Below are 15,654 nucleotides of genomic sequence, written 5' to 3' on the forward strand. Positions count from 1 at the left end.
TGCGTATCTGTTGATTTACTGAAATAATCTCCAAGAATCAATCTCTCTCTTTTTTTGTGGAGAATTTTACTAGCTGAAAAGTCTGTATTTCCCAGCTAAGCTCTAGCAGGCAAATTCTCACCAGCCCTAATCTTGTTCTAACGTTCATTCCCTGCAAAGAACTGCTGTCCACACACTTACTCTTCCCAGAGCAATAATATTCCTTGCTCCTGCACTGCAGCTCTAGCCTATCTTGTGGTGGGCAGCAGATTCATCTCCAAATAAGCATCTTTCCATTTCATCTCTAAGGTCTGAAGGATGTGGAATTTGTAATGAAATAGCAAGAAACAACTGCACTGCTTCATAAGCAGAGGAATCTTTCCACTTACCAACATACAGAGGGGAGTTGTTTGCTTCTGCAAAGTCGTCTACGTAGGAAATCCCGAAGGGCTGGATGGGAACTGTCCCAATTCCAGCCAACAGTTGGGCGATGACCATCATTGCCCATATACTGCTGGCCTCCTTCTGGGGATCCTGAGTTGTGTTTGGACACATAAACTTATTCTCAGAGTAACAGAGTTCAGCCTGGATCTGGCTCTTGTTACCTGGAATGAAAAAAGTAAGATTTGAAGACTGTACCAAATACCTAAATTTCTAGGTACCAGGAAATCTCCCAAATTTCCTGGAGAGTCACACATGACTGGAGTTCAGCTGAACTGGCTCATTGTAATCAGTAGTTATCATCGCATTTTCCAATCCTTTGCAGCATTATATTGAGGTCAGTATAGCAAAGGAACAGTGTGTCTTTTTATCTTTTTTTTTTTTTTTACGACAGACTGATTAGAGTAGAAGGAAGCAAAACAATTTCTCCTGCATGCTGTGACTGTGCAGGTGAAAGGTCCACCCGAAGTCCAACTCCAACAAGTCACATTTCAGCTGTCAGCAGAGGATAAAAAGTTCTCCATAAAACTTGATGGAAAGCTGGGCTCAGCCAGTTGACATAAGCCTTTGGATGGACTGTGTCAAAATCAGTGGAAAAGTATAAATATTTTCAGATGGAAAAACCCATTCCTCAGGCAAAATAAAAGAGTTACAGAGCAAATAGAGCAATCCTGGTCTTTTAATTTAGCCATTTTCATTCTGGCTTTTTATTATTGTTATTTGTAGTTGTTTCAACATTCCTATCACGTCTTTCTAGTTAAAGAAATAGCTTTGTGGATTTTTCTATGCTTCTGAGCAAATAGAAGCAAAGCAAAAACAAATATTTGTTAGGTGATTAAGGGTTTTCATTGGCATAATGTGGCAGCACATTCCTAAGAGCGGGTCACCACAGAAATTGTTATGCAAGTTTATTTGAGGCAGTGCTTGACTGAAGGGTCTTTTCTGAAAGAATGAGTCTCCTTTGCTAATAAAGATTTTACTGTAACAAAAAGTGAGTGCCACCGGAGCCCTCTCGTGCCAAATTGCACATAGTGGAACGAGGCTGCTCTCAATGAGACATTCAAAACCAAAGGCATGGCTTGTTTTCCCTGCCAACAGTCTTTATTTCCGCGTGGCACCTGGGCAGAAACGTGGAGGAACGCAACCCAAGGATGGCCAAGCTGCCACGTTGCTGTTGCCCTCAGAGCTCAGGAGCAGCTCAGGTGCTTTGAAAGCAAGGACCGTAATTCCTCACATCATCCTGTGGTTGGGACATTAAGAGGTTTTCATCCTGTTCAAGGTCTCTTGCTGCAATACTCACTTGACCCAGACTGTAAGAGCTTCACAGGCTGTGCCAGCACCTCATCCATCTGGTGCACCTACCACAGCGTCCCTACCAAGAGGGATGTGGGTCTCACCAGCCCGACAGTGAGAGCTAAGGGCATTAATGGATTCAGGACGTTACCAGTGCTGTGGCAGGCCAATCCACACTGTGTGCTTGCAGCCTGGTAGCTGAGGATCTCCATTAAACACCACTCTCCAAGGTCTTCATGTGGGTGTCCTGAGGCTCCTTTGATTCCCACTACTTGCGGTTAGGAAAGAGAGCCCTGATACCGTTCCATTTCACAAGTCATAGTATCACTGGTGTGAACAACACCATGACTAAACGCAGTTTCACGCGGCACTGGTATGCCTGGAGCTCAGACCAGTTTCCTGCAGGACAGCATTAGTCACAGCGGCCACGAAGACAGGGTGAGGTGCATACTTCAGCCCAAATCAGTCTATGCAAATGCCCAGGCTAACAGCAGAGCCCAGCCCAGAGGAAGAAGGTCAGCAGCCGTGCCAGCACCACACTGGGACCGGCGTGGGGTTGCGTATAAACACGTATGGCTCTAGGCAGGGAGGCAGGATGAGGAGCGTCACTTTGACTTGTTTCCTTAATGATAAAGAGTAGCCCTTGTCCCAAATGCTGATCAGTTCATAGTCTGGCTAATGATTTTAAAGCCTCCTTCTCTTCAGCTTTTGGAAAACCTGGTATTCAGTGCTTGTTCCACTTCTCAAACGCACCCCCTCCTCCCCAAAAATCATACATTTGGGTTTTGATGGAAAGGCATCAATTGCAAGCCAGCAGAGAGCTGGTTTTTGTATTTCTGAGTGAACTCTGGAACGCTGTCAGCCCCACACTGAGCCATCGTTTATAAGTGTTCCATAGAGTCTGGGCTGCAGATCAGCGCTGGTGGTGCCAGCTTTCCCAGAGCAGAGTTGATGTGGGATAATAAAGCAAGAGGGCTTCTAATGCTTTGGTAGGAACAGAAATCTTCATATAAATATGAGGATATTTCTCTTAGGTGTGTCTTGCTCCCTATCTAGGAGCTACCCAGCAGCTCCATAGCAAAGCCAAGGCTCCCTTCCTCAAAGCAGCAGGCTAATATTTAATGCATGTGACCCAAAACCTTTCCAGAATTAATCTTCTCACTATAAGTGCAAGATTTTATCTGGCTGGCACTGCCAACACCTCTGCCATTCCTCTCTGTGGTACAAGCAGTACGAGGGAAGTTGGCAAAGAGATGAAGTGACTTAGGAGCCTAAGTCCTGCTTTCAGAAGTGTCAGGTCTTGAGGAGGCTGAAGCTCATTGGCATCCCAAGGATTAAGACACTGAAGTTACTTTGGAAACCTGATGTCAGCCTTGTATGCAGTGCAGACACTTCTAAGTATTGCACTCTGCATGGAAACTGAGTTGTCATCACGCCTGCCAGCCTGTTCCCAAAGCCTGCCTCAAATCAGTAGCCCTTCTTAGGATAGCCTGTATGACCTACTGACTACTGTAGGAGAGGCATCAGCGACAGGCAAGCTAAATTCTGCTTTATTATGACCTTATTTGTCATGTTTTAATTTCTCTGTGACTCAGCTGAAGATTACAATACTTTCTTATCCTTTTCAAAAAGGTTTTGATCTATAGGTGAAACATCAACTGCACTGGCCTTCAGCTTGGGCGGTCAGCAAGGCCACTTGGCCACCTCACTCCTGGGGAAGGAATTTGTGGTACCACCATTGCTCTCATCCATCTGCACTGAGAACAATAAGAGCAACATCTGCCATCACATGGTAACCAGGAGAAAGGAGAAGGGAGTCCATTGCTGATGTGAAGAAGGCATGCACACTCATCAGCACCAGAATTTTGGATCTGCCACATTAATCTCTTTGGCCTGAGAGCACATGAGCACTGACGCACAGCCCAGAGCTATTAATTTCTCGAGCAGATAAAGGCCATCCCAACAGGACCGATATGGCCAGGACTGTTCCGGTACAAATCCAGCTCAGCATTCAGCTAGCACAAGGCCTCAGTGGGCAAGGCGCCGCAGAGCCTGCAGCCTGCCACATGGGCACTGGGGGAAAGCAGAGATCTTGCAGCCCCCCAGGAATTGCACCATTGCCCCAGAGAGGTGCAGAGTGAAGTGACTTGTTCACAGTCACGCGGGACAACAAGAGCAGAATCAGCATCTCTTGCACCCCAGGGCTTCTCTCCCAGAGCCAACTCTGCATTGTGCTTCACATTCTCTCTTCAGCTGTCTTTTTTTGCATAGCTGGATGGTATTTCATCATTATTAATGATGCTGTCAGCAACAGCAAGTCATGAAGGTTCAGATCTGCAGCAGGGATACGTCTGATGCTATGGAAAGCAAGACTGTTTCCAGGATGATCAGGAACAGGTTGGAAGGACATACACGGCCCATCCAGAAAGCAGAGACACAGAATGCTTAGCAGTCCAAAGAGAGTAGGGCTTAGGCAGGAGAGAAAGAAATCAGAACTAACAGTTACACCATTATCATGACTAACTTTCAAAGCAAACATGTATTATAATTATTTCATGATTTCCATGTTGGAAGATATATTTCTTTCACATATCATGGAGCCCTTTTACAAATATTCCAGAAGGTGACAGATCCATGCGGGATGCTGTCCACCTCACATACTGCAGCTGAGGTTATTAGCCCTATGGCAAGCTCTTTGTGCAGTTGTGAGAGGAAGTGGTGTCTTCATAACCTCTAAAGAGATCCTGTCCTGCTTAGCTTGAAAAAACAGATGTAGGTGGAGATATGCTCCCTCTGGAGGCCTTTAGGAGCATCTGTGTGGAAATTTGGTCCTTCACAGTAGCAATTAAACTTGTCACCTAAAGTTGTGGCTCAGATAACATGCCCAAGGAAGGCAGAAAGGATCCCACATGTAACTGTTGCATTCAAAAGGCGTTGCAAAACTGTGTTGAAATCAGACTTAAAATAGAAAATATTTGCCCTACATCATTCCATTCAAACACCCTGCTTATATTCAGCATACAACAAATACAGCCATTCTCATTTTCAAGGAGGCATGGAGAACCAAGTCCAAAGCAACTGTGGCCAAATTTATGATGGGGAAGGTGATGAAAATAAGAAGACTCAATGGCTGTACATCGTTGTGGACAGCAACGAGATAAGAGATGAGGTGGACATCTTTATTTGCACTAATGGTTACCTTTTAGTTGGAAATCACTTCTTGCTCTGACACATGCAGGCAAGAAGAGAGCAGTTAAGATGCAGATGGAAACTAGCGTAAGGCACTGGGAATGGTCTAACTGGTTGCTACATCTTGTTATGCAAGAGCTGATATCCCAATGTATGTACTTCTTATTCATACTTCTTACTCAACTGTGAGGTCCTTGGTCCTTAAACAGGTAAGTGTGCTCCTTCAAATGTCCTACACATCCACCAAAATTGATGAGAAAACAAGGATCAGAGGGGTAGGGCTTCTGCTTGGGTAAACTGAAAACTGGCAGAGCACAGCCCTCAAAGTGCCTCTAGAGGATGATGGTCAGGTTGTACATCTCTATGCCAAGACGCAGACGTCATGTAAGCCTTTGGTTGAACCATCTAATCTTGCTCCAGAATAACCACCTGCATAAGAAAATGCCCTCTCAACTTATCATTTCTCCCATGTTACCCATGCTACCTAGATCAAATCTGAGAAGGAACATCTTTTGTGTTGTGCTGCTTGTATTACAGACACCCCTTCTCTCTAGGGATGCATGGAGGCACTTACCAGCACTCAGCGTGGTGTATTCATACGGGCCCGAGAGGAAGTGAGGAAGGGTCACCAGGAAAGCTCCAAGTGCCAGTAGCAGGCCTCCCACTCCTATCACCCGAGGGCGGTGGACTCGGCTGCCAAAGTAGCTGACAAAGATGATGAGGACGACATTGCCAATCTGGAAAGAGCAGAGTGAAACGGGAGGAACATTAGAAGACGTCACGGCGGAAGTCAGGCCGTGCCCAAAAACTGCTCCCTCAGGTCTGTGTACAGCTGGGTGGAGAAGTGTCTTGGTCAGGTGGTGCTTGGCCCCTGAAGAGCAAGAACAGGGCAGCCCTCAGCTACACCCTGCATATTCACAATGATTCAGTGCTTCCTTCTTATCGAAGGCTAGCGGGCCAACTCCTTGGATCCCGTAACCTGTGTGCCTCCTTTCTTATCGTGGACTGCTTCACACCTCCTGGTGATTGAGCTAGGGCTTTCTTCAGCTCCCACATGCTCTCCACCCAGTAGGACATGGCGTAAACTAATGACTCCCCAAACTAATTACTCCCCCAAATCCAGCAAAAACTTCTGCACTCTGTTACTGCCTCTGTTCCCACGGTTCTAAGCAGACATGAGCCCAGCCACAAAATCCAGCTCACTGCAAATGTTTGTAGCTCTGGGCACTTGGAACTGCAGATATGATCACAGTCCATTTATCCTCATTTTGCTAAAAAGATAAAAAGAAAATGTGCAGCTTACTCAACACAGAATACGAGCCATAGCTCTTAGGCACAGGGACGAAAACCATAAAATTATAATTATATGCATTTTTTTCTGCTTGAGACAAGCTAAATATTATTTTAACTTTGGTATTTATGCCTAAGTATCCTTTTAATATGTGTTTAGATTGAGCTCCCTTGTTTTGTCTCTTGTGGTTTTTGTTCTTAAAATTGATGTAGCAATTAATTAAAAGACTACCATTCTAGACAGGCAGGAGAGCTTACACAGAACTAGAAAGAAGCACAGAAAGATATTCTTCAAAGCAGAGGAATAAAGATGTCTCTGTCACCTGAAAGCAGAGAGTATTTAACAGCATGGTATATGTTATAGTACCTTCCTTTTCCCTTTATCCTCTTGCAGTAAGAGACTGCTCTACATGCGTTTTATTTTGCTAACATTTCTCCAAACATTAAGTTGCCAAGTAAAAGCAATTTCTCTAGTGCATAAAAGCACACGAGTTATTGAGGTATTAATGCATCACTGCTGTGAGTGACAGGATACCTAACTGTACAACAGGACTATCAGTAATGATCATCAGTAATGATCATCAGTACTGGATCTCCTTCTTCGTGTGGTTTGGGACTGATGGAAGTCAGTGGGAGGTCCCTCACTGGTGTGAGTGGACTTTGGTTCAGTCCTTCTAACCTCTGGTAAATGTGCTGGTAGGGGTAAGACCTGGGCACCTACTTCTCAGAGGTCACAGAGGACTGCAGCCTAAAGCGCCCAAACCCTTGGTGGGTACAAGTCTGGCCCTGATTGTCTCAGCATCTTGAAAGAGCAGAGAGTTAGCAGTTCTGCTGAAGACAAGGTATATGTTCTTGCAGCATATGCCTCAGGGGGTTGCATTTCTCCTGAGATGTACAGAGCTGCTTCAAGAACTTGTCATAAAACACAGCTGTTCATCAAGTACCAGGTTTAAATTGAAGTTCTTTTCACATAGAACAGCACAGCTGCAGCCTGAACGCAGTTTATATGGAGACCAGCCTCGTAAGAGGATGCTGGTGAGAGTTAGTCCTTCACCACAGGGTCATCAGAGTGGGGAATACATGGAAAGGGACAGACATTGGAGAAGTTGCTGGCCAATGTCTCCTTTTAGCAGTCATGAGAAAGCTTGGAATGACTCAGACCAAAGCTGAAACCTACCAAAATAGAGAGTTCTAGTGGAAACCACCGATGGGACTGTAGTCATGGCTACAGTCTCTCCTTTCTGGCCAACCCTCACGGCCCCCACAGAAGTTTCTCATCCAATTACCTCGTGCAAGCTGGAGATGAAACCTGAGGAGAGACTTGAGAGTCCAAAGCGCTTCTCAATAGTGGTGAGGCTGCTCTTGAAGTTGGCGCTGTAGAGGAGCTGGGAGAGCTGCAGAAGGCCATGGCACACCACAAACACCTGCAGACAAAACAGTGCCATCCCAGTTAGTACCTGATAGCTGCCCAGTTGATGCCCTGCTGGCAACCATGACCCATGTAAGTGATTTAAAAGTCATATACATACACAGACTCAAATAGGCCAATACATCTGTATGCCTGCTGCGTACCAAATCTAACAAAGAGCTGCCCTCACCATGCACTACTACCATCCAGCACCACCTTTCCCTTTCTTTCCCTTCCCTCCCATTTGTTCACTGTCCTGCACATGCCCGAGGATATCATTTCCGAATGCAGGACACACATATCTATGCTGTGAACATCCTTCTGTGATGCAAGGTGCTTTTGTTGCTTCTCAAGCCCCAAGTTTATTGATTGCTGTGAGCAAGCAAGCGAACTCTTCTCTTCTACTAAGAGTTAGCTTTGCAAAATGAGCAATACAGTGTTTAGAAGAAAGGCCAAGGATCACTGTTACTGACTTTCCTCTGCTTTTGCTGTTACTAATATTCATTATTACTTGCACTGTGATAGCACTTGGTGGAAGGAAGACCTGATGCACCAGGATTCAATGATAAAGCTGCTGTCCTGCGGCTAAAAGGGAGCTATGTGTGTTCAGGCTAGCTGAGATCCACTATTTCCACTTGGTCCCCTAGATTCACTCAAGCTGTAAAGCAAGTTAACAGTGTTTTCTCCAGTGGGTTTTGCCAGACAAAGCTTGTGTTGGTAAAGGGCTTTTAAAGCTCCAGTGGGAGAGGCTGAAATATTTGTAGTGGATTCTCAATACTGGAAGACCTCTTCCTGTATTCTGTATTGAGAATTCCTGTATTGTAGAAAGAGCATTGCTTCCTTGAGCCATCTAAATCACCAAGTCAAGCAAGAAACCAAACCAAATGAGCACAGAACATGAGCAGAAGCAGGAATACAGAGACTATATGGAGCAGTGCATAAGCATGGTCGAAAGAGCCAGGGTAGCCAGGGAAAGGAAAGTCTTCTCAGTCGGGGATAGAAGAGACAGCTCAAAAGTGTCTTTTGATCTATATTTAGCCAGAACAGATTTCCTTTATTCTCTTTGGAATGGAATGTGTCCACATGGTGCCAGAAGTATTTTAAAATCATTTAAAAAAGGAAAAAGAACTTTTTATTTAAAATTCACAGGAAATCAAATATTTGCTGAACACCGGAAGCATGTCCCACAAAGATAACGACAGGAAGCCCAAGATGATGGATGGGGGATCAAAGGTACTGCACTGCTGACAAATTCCTTATGTCCTTGGGTAGGGGAATAGCAATAATTGTTATTATTATTTATTTGAAATGATGGTAGCATCCAGAAGTCAAGGGCCGAAAGAAGACTCCATTGTGTGAAGTTCAGCAGAAAGAGCAAAATCATATATCCAATGCATAGGATGCAGATGCCACAGGTAGCTAAAATGGACTTCTGGGGAGCATTGGAGGTCACAGAGACCGGGGGATCTGTCTGGGTTTGCTCCAGCAATTACAAGAGGATTTGGATGTGGACAGCAATGGCTTTTTGGTGGAGATTCTGGGAAGCTGAGGGGGAGGAGCACAGAACTGGGTATCTAAAAATACAAGAAAAAGGGGATAGCTAGCATTTTGCTATATGATAAAAAGCTACAGAGACACAATATGCAGTGTAACATGGAAATCGCTCCCAGAAAGGAGATAAAGCAGAAATGAAATACTTGAAAATAAAATTCCGAAGCTGAAGGAACTTTAAACTTTCCAGCTATCAGCTCCTATATTTATAAACACACTGAAACACGTGGTCATGTGGATGATATCTAGATCCACCTTCACTTTCCCAATTCCTGTCCTGGCATCATGAATAATTAATCCAACCAGGGCTGTCCTGGAGCAGAGAGGTGACTCCTGTGGAGATGAGAAATAGACAGGGAATCTTGCTGCCAGATAACATTAACCTTGTTTCTGCAATACTGGCTAGATCCTATTGAAGTCATTATAATGAGGCAGCGTTAGGGAAAGAGAGAAGTGCCAGGAGCACACAGGATGCAGAACAGCTGAAGGGAGCATTCTCTTGCTGCAAGGCATTAGCTACATATGGGGAGAGAATAGGGTGGACCATGGAGGCTTAATTTAGTGCAGGGCATGTCAGCCTAATCCTAGGACAAATGGGAAGATGAGAAGTGTCCAGCAGAAATGGTGGGATGAACTGGAGATGGGGAGAAGACAAGGACGAAGGGCAGTGGCGAATCATCACTAAAGAGACTGCACTTCATGAGAGAATATGGAGCAGGAGACCAGAGGGACAAACAGAGGTCAGAGAGGATGTGCAGGAAGAGATGGAGAGATTGCCTGAAACGGGCTTACGTATTAGCAATACCCTGCCAAAGCAGGGAGGTTGGTCTTGAAAACTTGCCTGGGTGAGGGAAGGCCACCCATGAGAAATACAGCTGGAGACCAAACGAAAGGGGAGGAGGAAGAGTTTGGGGCATGACTGCTTCCCCTCTGCCCGTGAACCTCATCCTGCAGAGTGACAACAGCCTGAGGCCAGGTGATGGCTCAATCTGACAAGCTTGGCAAGCCTGCTGAGCCCCAGGACAGGGTGACAGGGATGGGGGCAGGCGTGCCAGCAGAGCCTGGAGCAGCCCGGCTGGAACGGCCTGGTAGACCGGTGCTCACTAGTGACTGAATCACCTACTTCCATTACGTGGCTTCTGTGAGCAGAGCTGGTAAGAAAGACAGGCAGGAGGATGGCTCAGGGGGGTTGATCCCACCCATCACTGGCACTGTGATGACACAGCACAGTCAGCAGCCTCAGTTCTTGGTTGCAGGGAGCTGGAGGATGGAAGAGGAAGGGAAGAAGAGTGTTTTTGCATGGAAAGAAGCTGAGGTTGGAATCCCACACCAAATACTCAAAGCAAAGCAAAGCGAAACAGCCAGGACTTCTGCGGCTGGAATTTGGCTCTTCCAGACATGCTTTAACTGTCCCAAGGTGAGAGACATGCCTGATTTAAGACTTCCCCTACGTCCAGGAGGCTCATTTTTGTTTAAAATAATGACTGTCTGAGCTTTGAAGGCCCTGCAGAGAGCTGGGAAAGGGGCCTACTTGGCTGGCTGCAGTGCTGCTCAAGGGGAGCCTCTGCCCTGCCCAACCTCAGCACAGAACAAGATGCTCTGGCCATGAAGCACAGGCTTCCAAAGCTAGAGGAGATGCAGCGACACAACTCTGCCCCTGGCACCTCATGTCCCCCAGCCTTGGGCCTCTCCCATCTCACTCCTCCCCACGCACTGTCCATGCTCCTGTGGCCTTCCACACACTGCTGTGACCTCCTTGTTTTCCCTCCAGCTTCCTTGACCACAATCCTTAGTTCTCTCTGAAATGTCTTTCGGATGTTTTGCCGTTTGTCCTTCATTTTTACACTCTGCCTTATAGCAGAGCAAACAGCCCCAGCTGAGATGTGACACTTGCTGTGAGCGGGGCATGCACCCATGCATGGTGCACTCCCTGCCCAGGTATGCAGGGTAGATGGAGGGGGAGGACAGAAATAGAACAACATTTGCCCAGTAGACATGTTCTTCAGTCTTTTCTGGTAGGCTAGCCTCAAACTGGGCACCTATTTTGCTCATCTCTCCCTGAGAGGTTTCTGGTTCCTGGAAACCAGCACAGCAGCAGTCACTGCCCCAGCACTGACCTGGTCCCTTCCAGCTGTCAGAGAGCACCAGATGTGCAGCATTAACTCTGCACAGGCGCTGAGCACCCCCATGACAGGACAGAGCTACTATCATCCATCTTTCTTAACACTTAACAAAAAAGGCTTAAAGAAGAGTAAATGAACCCATTTGAAGGGATGTTTTGCTGACAGAAAGCAGGCGCAATGGCACCGAAGACGAAGGCGTGGCTAGAGGTTAAGGAGTTGGGGACATTCCTACACATATGAAGTGCTGCTCTTAGCCATTTCTAACCTTTGTGAGCAGATGCTCCGATCAGATCCCGGAGTATTTTCAGAGTTGCAGGTGAGTTCCAGCTAATGGTGCAACTACAGACACCCGGGATGCAGTGCAGAAAGGCTGAAGGCAGCACCCACGTGCACATCAACATGCGCATGCACACACATACACACACTTGTACCAAATCCCCTCTTAATCATCCTGACATTTCCTTCAGAACGCTTGAGCGATCCTGACTCCAGGCTGTTTATACAAGACACTTGACTCCTTTCCAAGATACACTTTATTTAAAATGGAAGCAAATGCCTGGGGAGAGGTTCCTCACATGTACGCTGCTCCCCGCCAACTCTCAGAGACGAGCAGCTTCCAGGGCAATGTTTTTCATGAGGAAGAAAATCCACCCTGAAAAATGGAGCAGAGGGGTTTGACCTCTCCGTGATCTCAACAACACTTCCCTGCTTCCTCACCTCGGGTTCAAAATGGAGAGAGCTGCTACATATTCAGTCAGTCTAGCCCGAGATCTCGCTGAGAGGAGATGAACTCAATAAATGCTTGTCCAGCAGTGCTGGTGCAGCTCAGCAGGGAGTCAGGCTTGCTTGCAGCCAGATTCCAAGCACAAGTAAAGCACAGCCTCTCAGCAAGACTGAGATCCAACTCACCTACACTAGGGACCTAGCATTCCCCAGGCAAAGCCAGGTATGCCCACAATAGCCTGCACTCTGTTGGAGGATGCATGAGGTCTTGGTTCAGCCACTTCTGCCAGCTCCAGAAGACTCCTGGTCACTCCTTCCTCTTCCCTGAGGTCTATCCTAGCTCGTAGGCAATAAAATCAAGGCTCTGGGAGGAGAGAGGAGTCTCCCAACCTCCACTTGAAACCATTCCACTACCTGAGAGGCAGACAAGTGTAAAGAGACCAGAGACAGAGATCAAAACTGTCTTTGAGGTGGCTGCTGCTCCTGGGGCTGGACTTAGGCCAAGGTGGGCTTAGTGGCAGGATCCACTTGACTACTGACCACCAATGCCATGATTGACTGCCCTGGCTGCGTGTTGTCTGACAGGTAGGCTCTGCTTGACAAAGCAGCATCCTTGGCATCCCCACCTGGCATGAGGACAGTCAGACGGGAAGCCCCAGCGCAGCTCTGCCTCCATGATCTTGAACCCTTACAGTCATGGGCTTTCTCAGCAGGGCCCTAGGAGCAGCCGGTTCTGAATGCAGTAGCAGTCTCTGGCATGCACCTGCACTACCCCACAACACATGCTGGGTCACTTAGGCTGTATTCTCTTATCTCATGGCTCTCCCTTTCTATTATTGCTTATGTAAGATAACACACTGTCAACCGCAGTCAATGGCCTTAACAAACAATTGCTAAATAAAGATACTCTGAGAACACTTTAGAGAGGCCTTTTGTGAAAGGCTGTTTCGTAAGAGAATTTTGAGGGAAATGTCTCTGGTTACCAAAGAAGTCAATAACATTCTTGGGAAGTCTGTCTAAATGAGAAAAAAAGTGGGGTGCTTGATAATCGCGGCAAACATCTGCTAGAAGCGGGTCAGAGGTGAGGTCATAGCAAGTTAACAGCGTGCAAGCTTCTTTTTATTTAGAAGGAATAACTGCTTCCGTGTGATTCCAGAAACCAATAAAAGTTCAAAGGTCTTTAGCTGGGAGCATGGTTCTAGTCTGTAGGGACCTAGGGTTTATGAAGAGTATTGCTACGTGCAGCTACAGGAATTGGCATGGCCATTGCCCTATCCTATCTACTCCCTGGAAAAGTAAGTGGCTATTTGTCACTCTTCTACCTCAGCCTCATGCTGTGGGTACAGCAGTCATGTCTGAAGTCCTCTCTCACACCATATTTCATTATCCACATCTTGAAAGCCCTCCCCCAAGACAGAGGATGTGGAAACCTCCTAGTGCATTCTCAACACACCCTCACCCCACAGATCTTGGGGTCTAAACCCCACAAGTGGTGCTGGGGAAATGTAGCCATGGAGAGGAAAATGGACTGGTCTATAGCAGAGCAGGAATGAAGCCCATACTCTCCTCTTCACCCAAGCACTCATTTAAAAAATGCAGGGGCACAAACACAGCCCAGAGACAAACAGAACAAGCCAACAGGGGAGCACACTGGAAAAAATGGTAAAGCAGCATGTGGGAAAATGAGTGTGAAGAAACACTGAGTTATGTTTTACTGCTTTTAAAATAACTAAGATGCCCATGGAAACTAAGGAGCTTCACAGAAGACCGTGGACTCCCTATAGTCCTCCAGAGTGACCAGTCCTATGGGCTCCAGCATGTATTATCCCCTCTACCTTACTCTGTTTCTTATGTGAGTACATTGGTGCTAATATATGCACCAGAAACTTTTCCATGGTAGCACTCTAACTAGACAGATGGAAAGAGCCAGGGCTTAATTCATCTGATTGACACAAGAGCTGTCTGGGGAGCAGTAAAAAGAAGTGAAGATCCTTACAGAACCTATCAAACTGTTCTCAGCTAATTGATGGCACTGAGTTATGATGTGGCCAAGAATAATTGTTTCAGGAAGACACACAATGAATCTGGCAGGAGCAAATATTTGGAAAGGACTAGGAGTAAGGACACTCTGTTAGGTTTTTCTGCCCATACAATGCTATTAGAGTTGTGTTTTGGACTCCAGGGTGCCAATTCTGAGGGAGCTGGGCCTGTTCAGCCTGGAGAAGAGAAGGTTGAGAGGGGATCTAATCAGTGTATACAAGTACCTCAAGGGAGGGAGTGCCCAGGATGGTGCTGGTCTCTTTTCAGTGGTGGCCACTGATAGGACTAGAGGAAATGGCCGGAAACTGAAGCACCGAAAGTTCCACAGGAACTTAAGGAAAAATTTCTTAACAGTGAGGGTGCCAGAGCACTGGAACAGGCTGCCCAGAGAGGTTGTGGAGTCTCCTTCTCTGGAGATCTTCAAACCCGCTTGGACGCAGTCCTGTGCCACGTGCTCTAGGTGACTCTGTGTGTGCAGGGGGGTTGGACTAGATGATCTCTAGAGGTCCCTTCCAACCCTAAGCATTCTATGATTCTATGATTCTATGAAATCAAAACCTTTTGAATTCAGTGGAAAGTCTCCTTAATGACTTTGGCCCAGACCCACATATATACTGGACAGCTCAGACCAAAAGACTGCAGGTAAGTTTTGGGGAAGTTGGATCATGATTTTGTCCTCATTTAACGGAAATCTCCTCCCTTCTCCCATCTGAAGTATCCCATGTCTATATCTGGGTTGGAAGAGTTCCAAGAATCTTGGTCCGAAGCAGGACACCATTGATGTGCACATCTCAGGAGGCTTCTTCCACTTACACTGAGTGAAGGCCTTTGAGTTAGATTTGGACAACTCCTTGTGCAGGGAGGTAGAGTGAGTCAGAAATGTAATTTCATTGAGGAGAACATAAGTGTGGGCTAAGCAAGGTCTCAGGGAAACTGGCTGCCCTAGATTTGCTTTTTGAAGGGAATCTTAGAGCCACTCTCCAGGAAGTAATGCAATGGAAAGCAGTCCCCTTTCTCATGCCACTAGGAATTTTATTCTCTGAGCTGAAGCTAGGCAAAGACCAAGTCAGCAGTGTTTTTGAGGTACTTGCTGAGGGCCCCACATCCTTCTCTACCTAAGGCACTACTATGCAACAACCTCAAGTCAGCTCAAACAGACCAGCACATCTGCAGTTAAGCAGAGCACATGGTGCTCAGCCCAGCACTCGGACCGAGCAGTCTGCACTTCTCAAGCTCATATGTCTATTCTCGTGGGGGTCAAATGCTGCTTAGGTCCCACTGTTTCCAGAGAAACCATGTTGGTCCTTGCAAAACCATGATGTCTCCCCTGCTTCTGTCCACCTTCAGCACATCTGCATTCATTTTTCTCCAGTCTCAGACCCTGATGTCAGAACTGAATCTGTAAGAACCTTTATTTTGACTATTTTTTTGTTTCCCGGTTTATTTGAGATTAGTCAGTAGATTCAAAAGTTACTTGGGATTGAGTAGGGACCACACTGGCATTCAAGCCTCACAACTACATGAGTTTTGAGGATAAGCTTAATCCTCTAAAGAATCCTCCATAAATTCAGAACACTGTCATTTTATATTCCTAAATTTCCAAGGAAAAGAGAACAT

The 15,654-nt window shown here is 46.4% G+C and overlaps 1 protein-coding gene across 1 annotated transcript in view; it reads right to left on the bottom strand.

Moving 5' to 3' along the window:
- The window catches only part of SLCO2A1 (solute carrier organic anion transporter family member 2A1), a 37,369-nt gene that overhangs the window by 15,773 nt on the left and 5,942 nt on the right, over positions 1-15,654 (bottom strand). Inside the window, exons 2-4 of the mRNA XM_010223808.2 lie at positions 7,479-7,616; positions 5,477-5,639; positions 369-584 (exon numbers count right to left, since the gene is read on the bottom strand). Coding sequence (XP_010222110.2) covers positions 369-584; positions 5,477-5,639; positions 7,479-7,616 — 517 coding nt within the window. The remainder of the gene's footprint in view (positions 1-368; positions 585-5,476; positions 5,640-7,478; positions 7,617-15,654) is intronic.

The sequence above is a fragment of the Tinamus guttatus genome, unplaced genomic scaffold (assembly GCF_059628265.1).
Source record: "Tinamus guttatus ecotype Peru unplaced genomic scaffold, ASM5962826v1 Tinamus_guttatus_pri_ptg000364l, whole genome shotgun sequence".
In the NCBI taxonomy this organism is placed as follows: Eukaryota; Metazoa; Chordata; class Aves; order Tinamiformes; family Tinamidae; genus Tinamus; species Tinamus guttatus.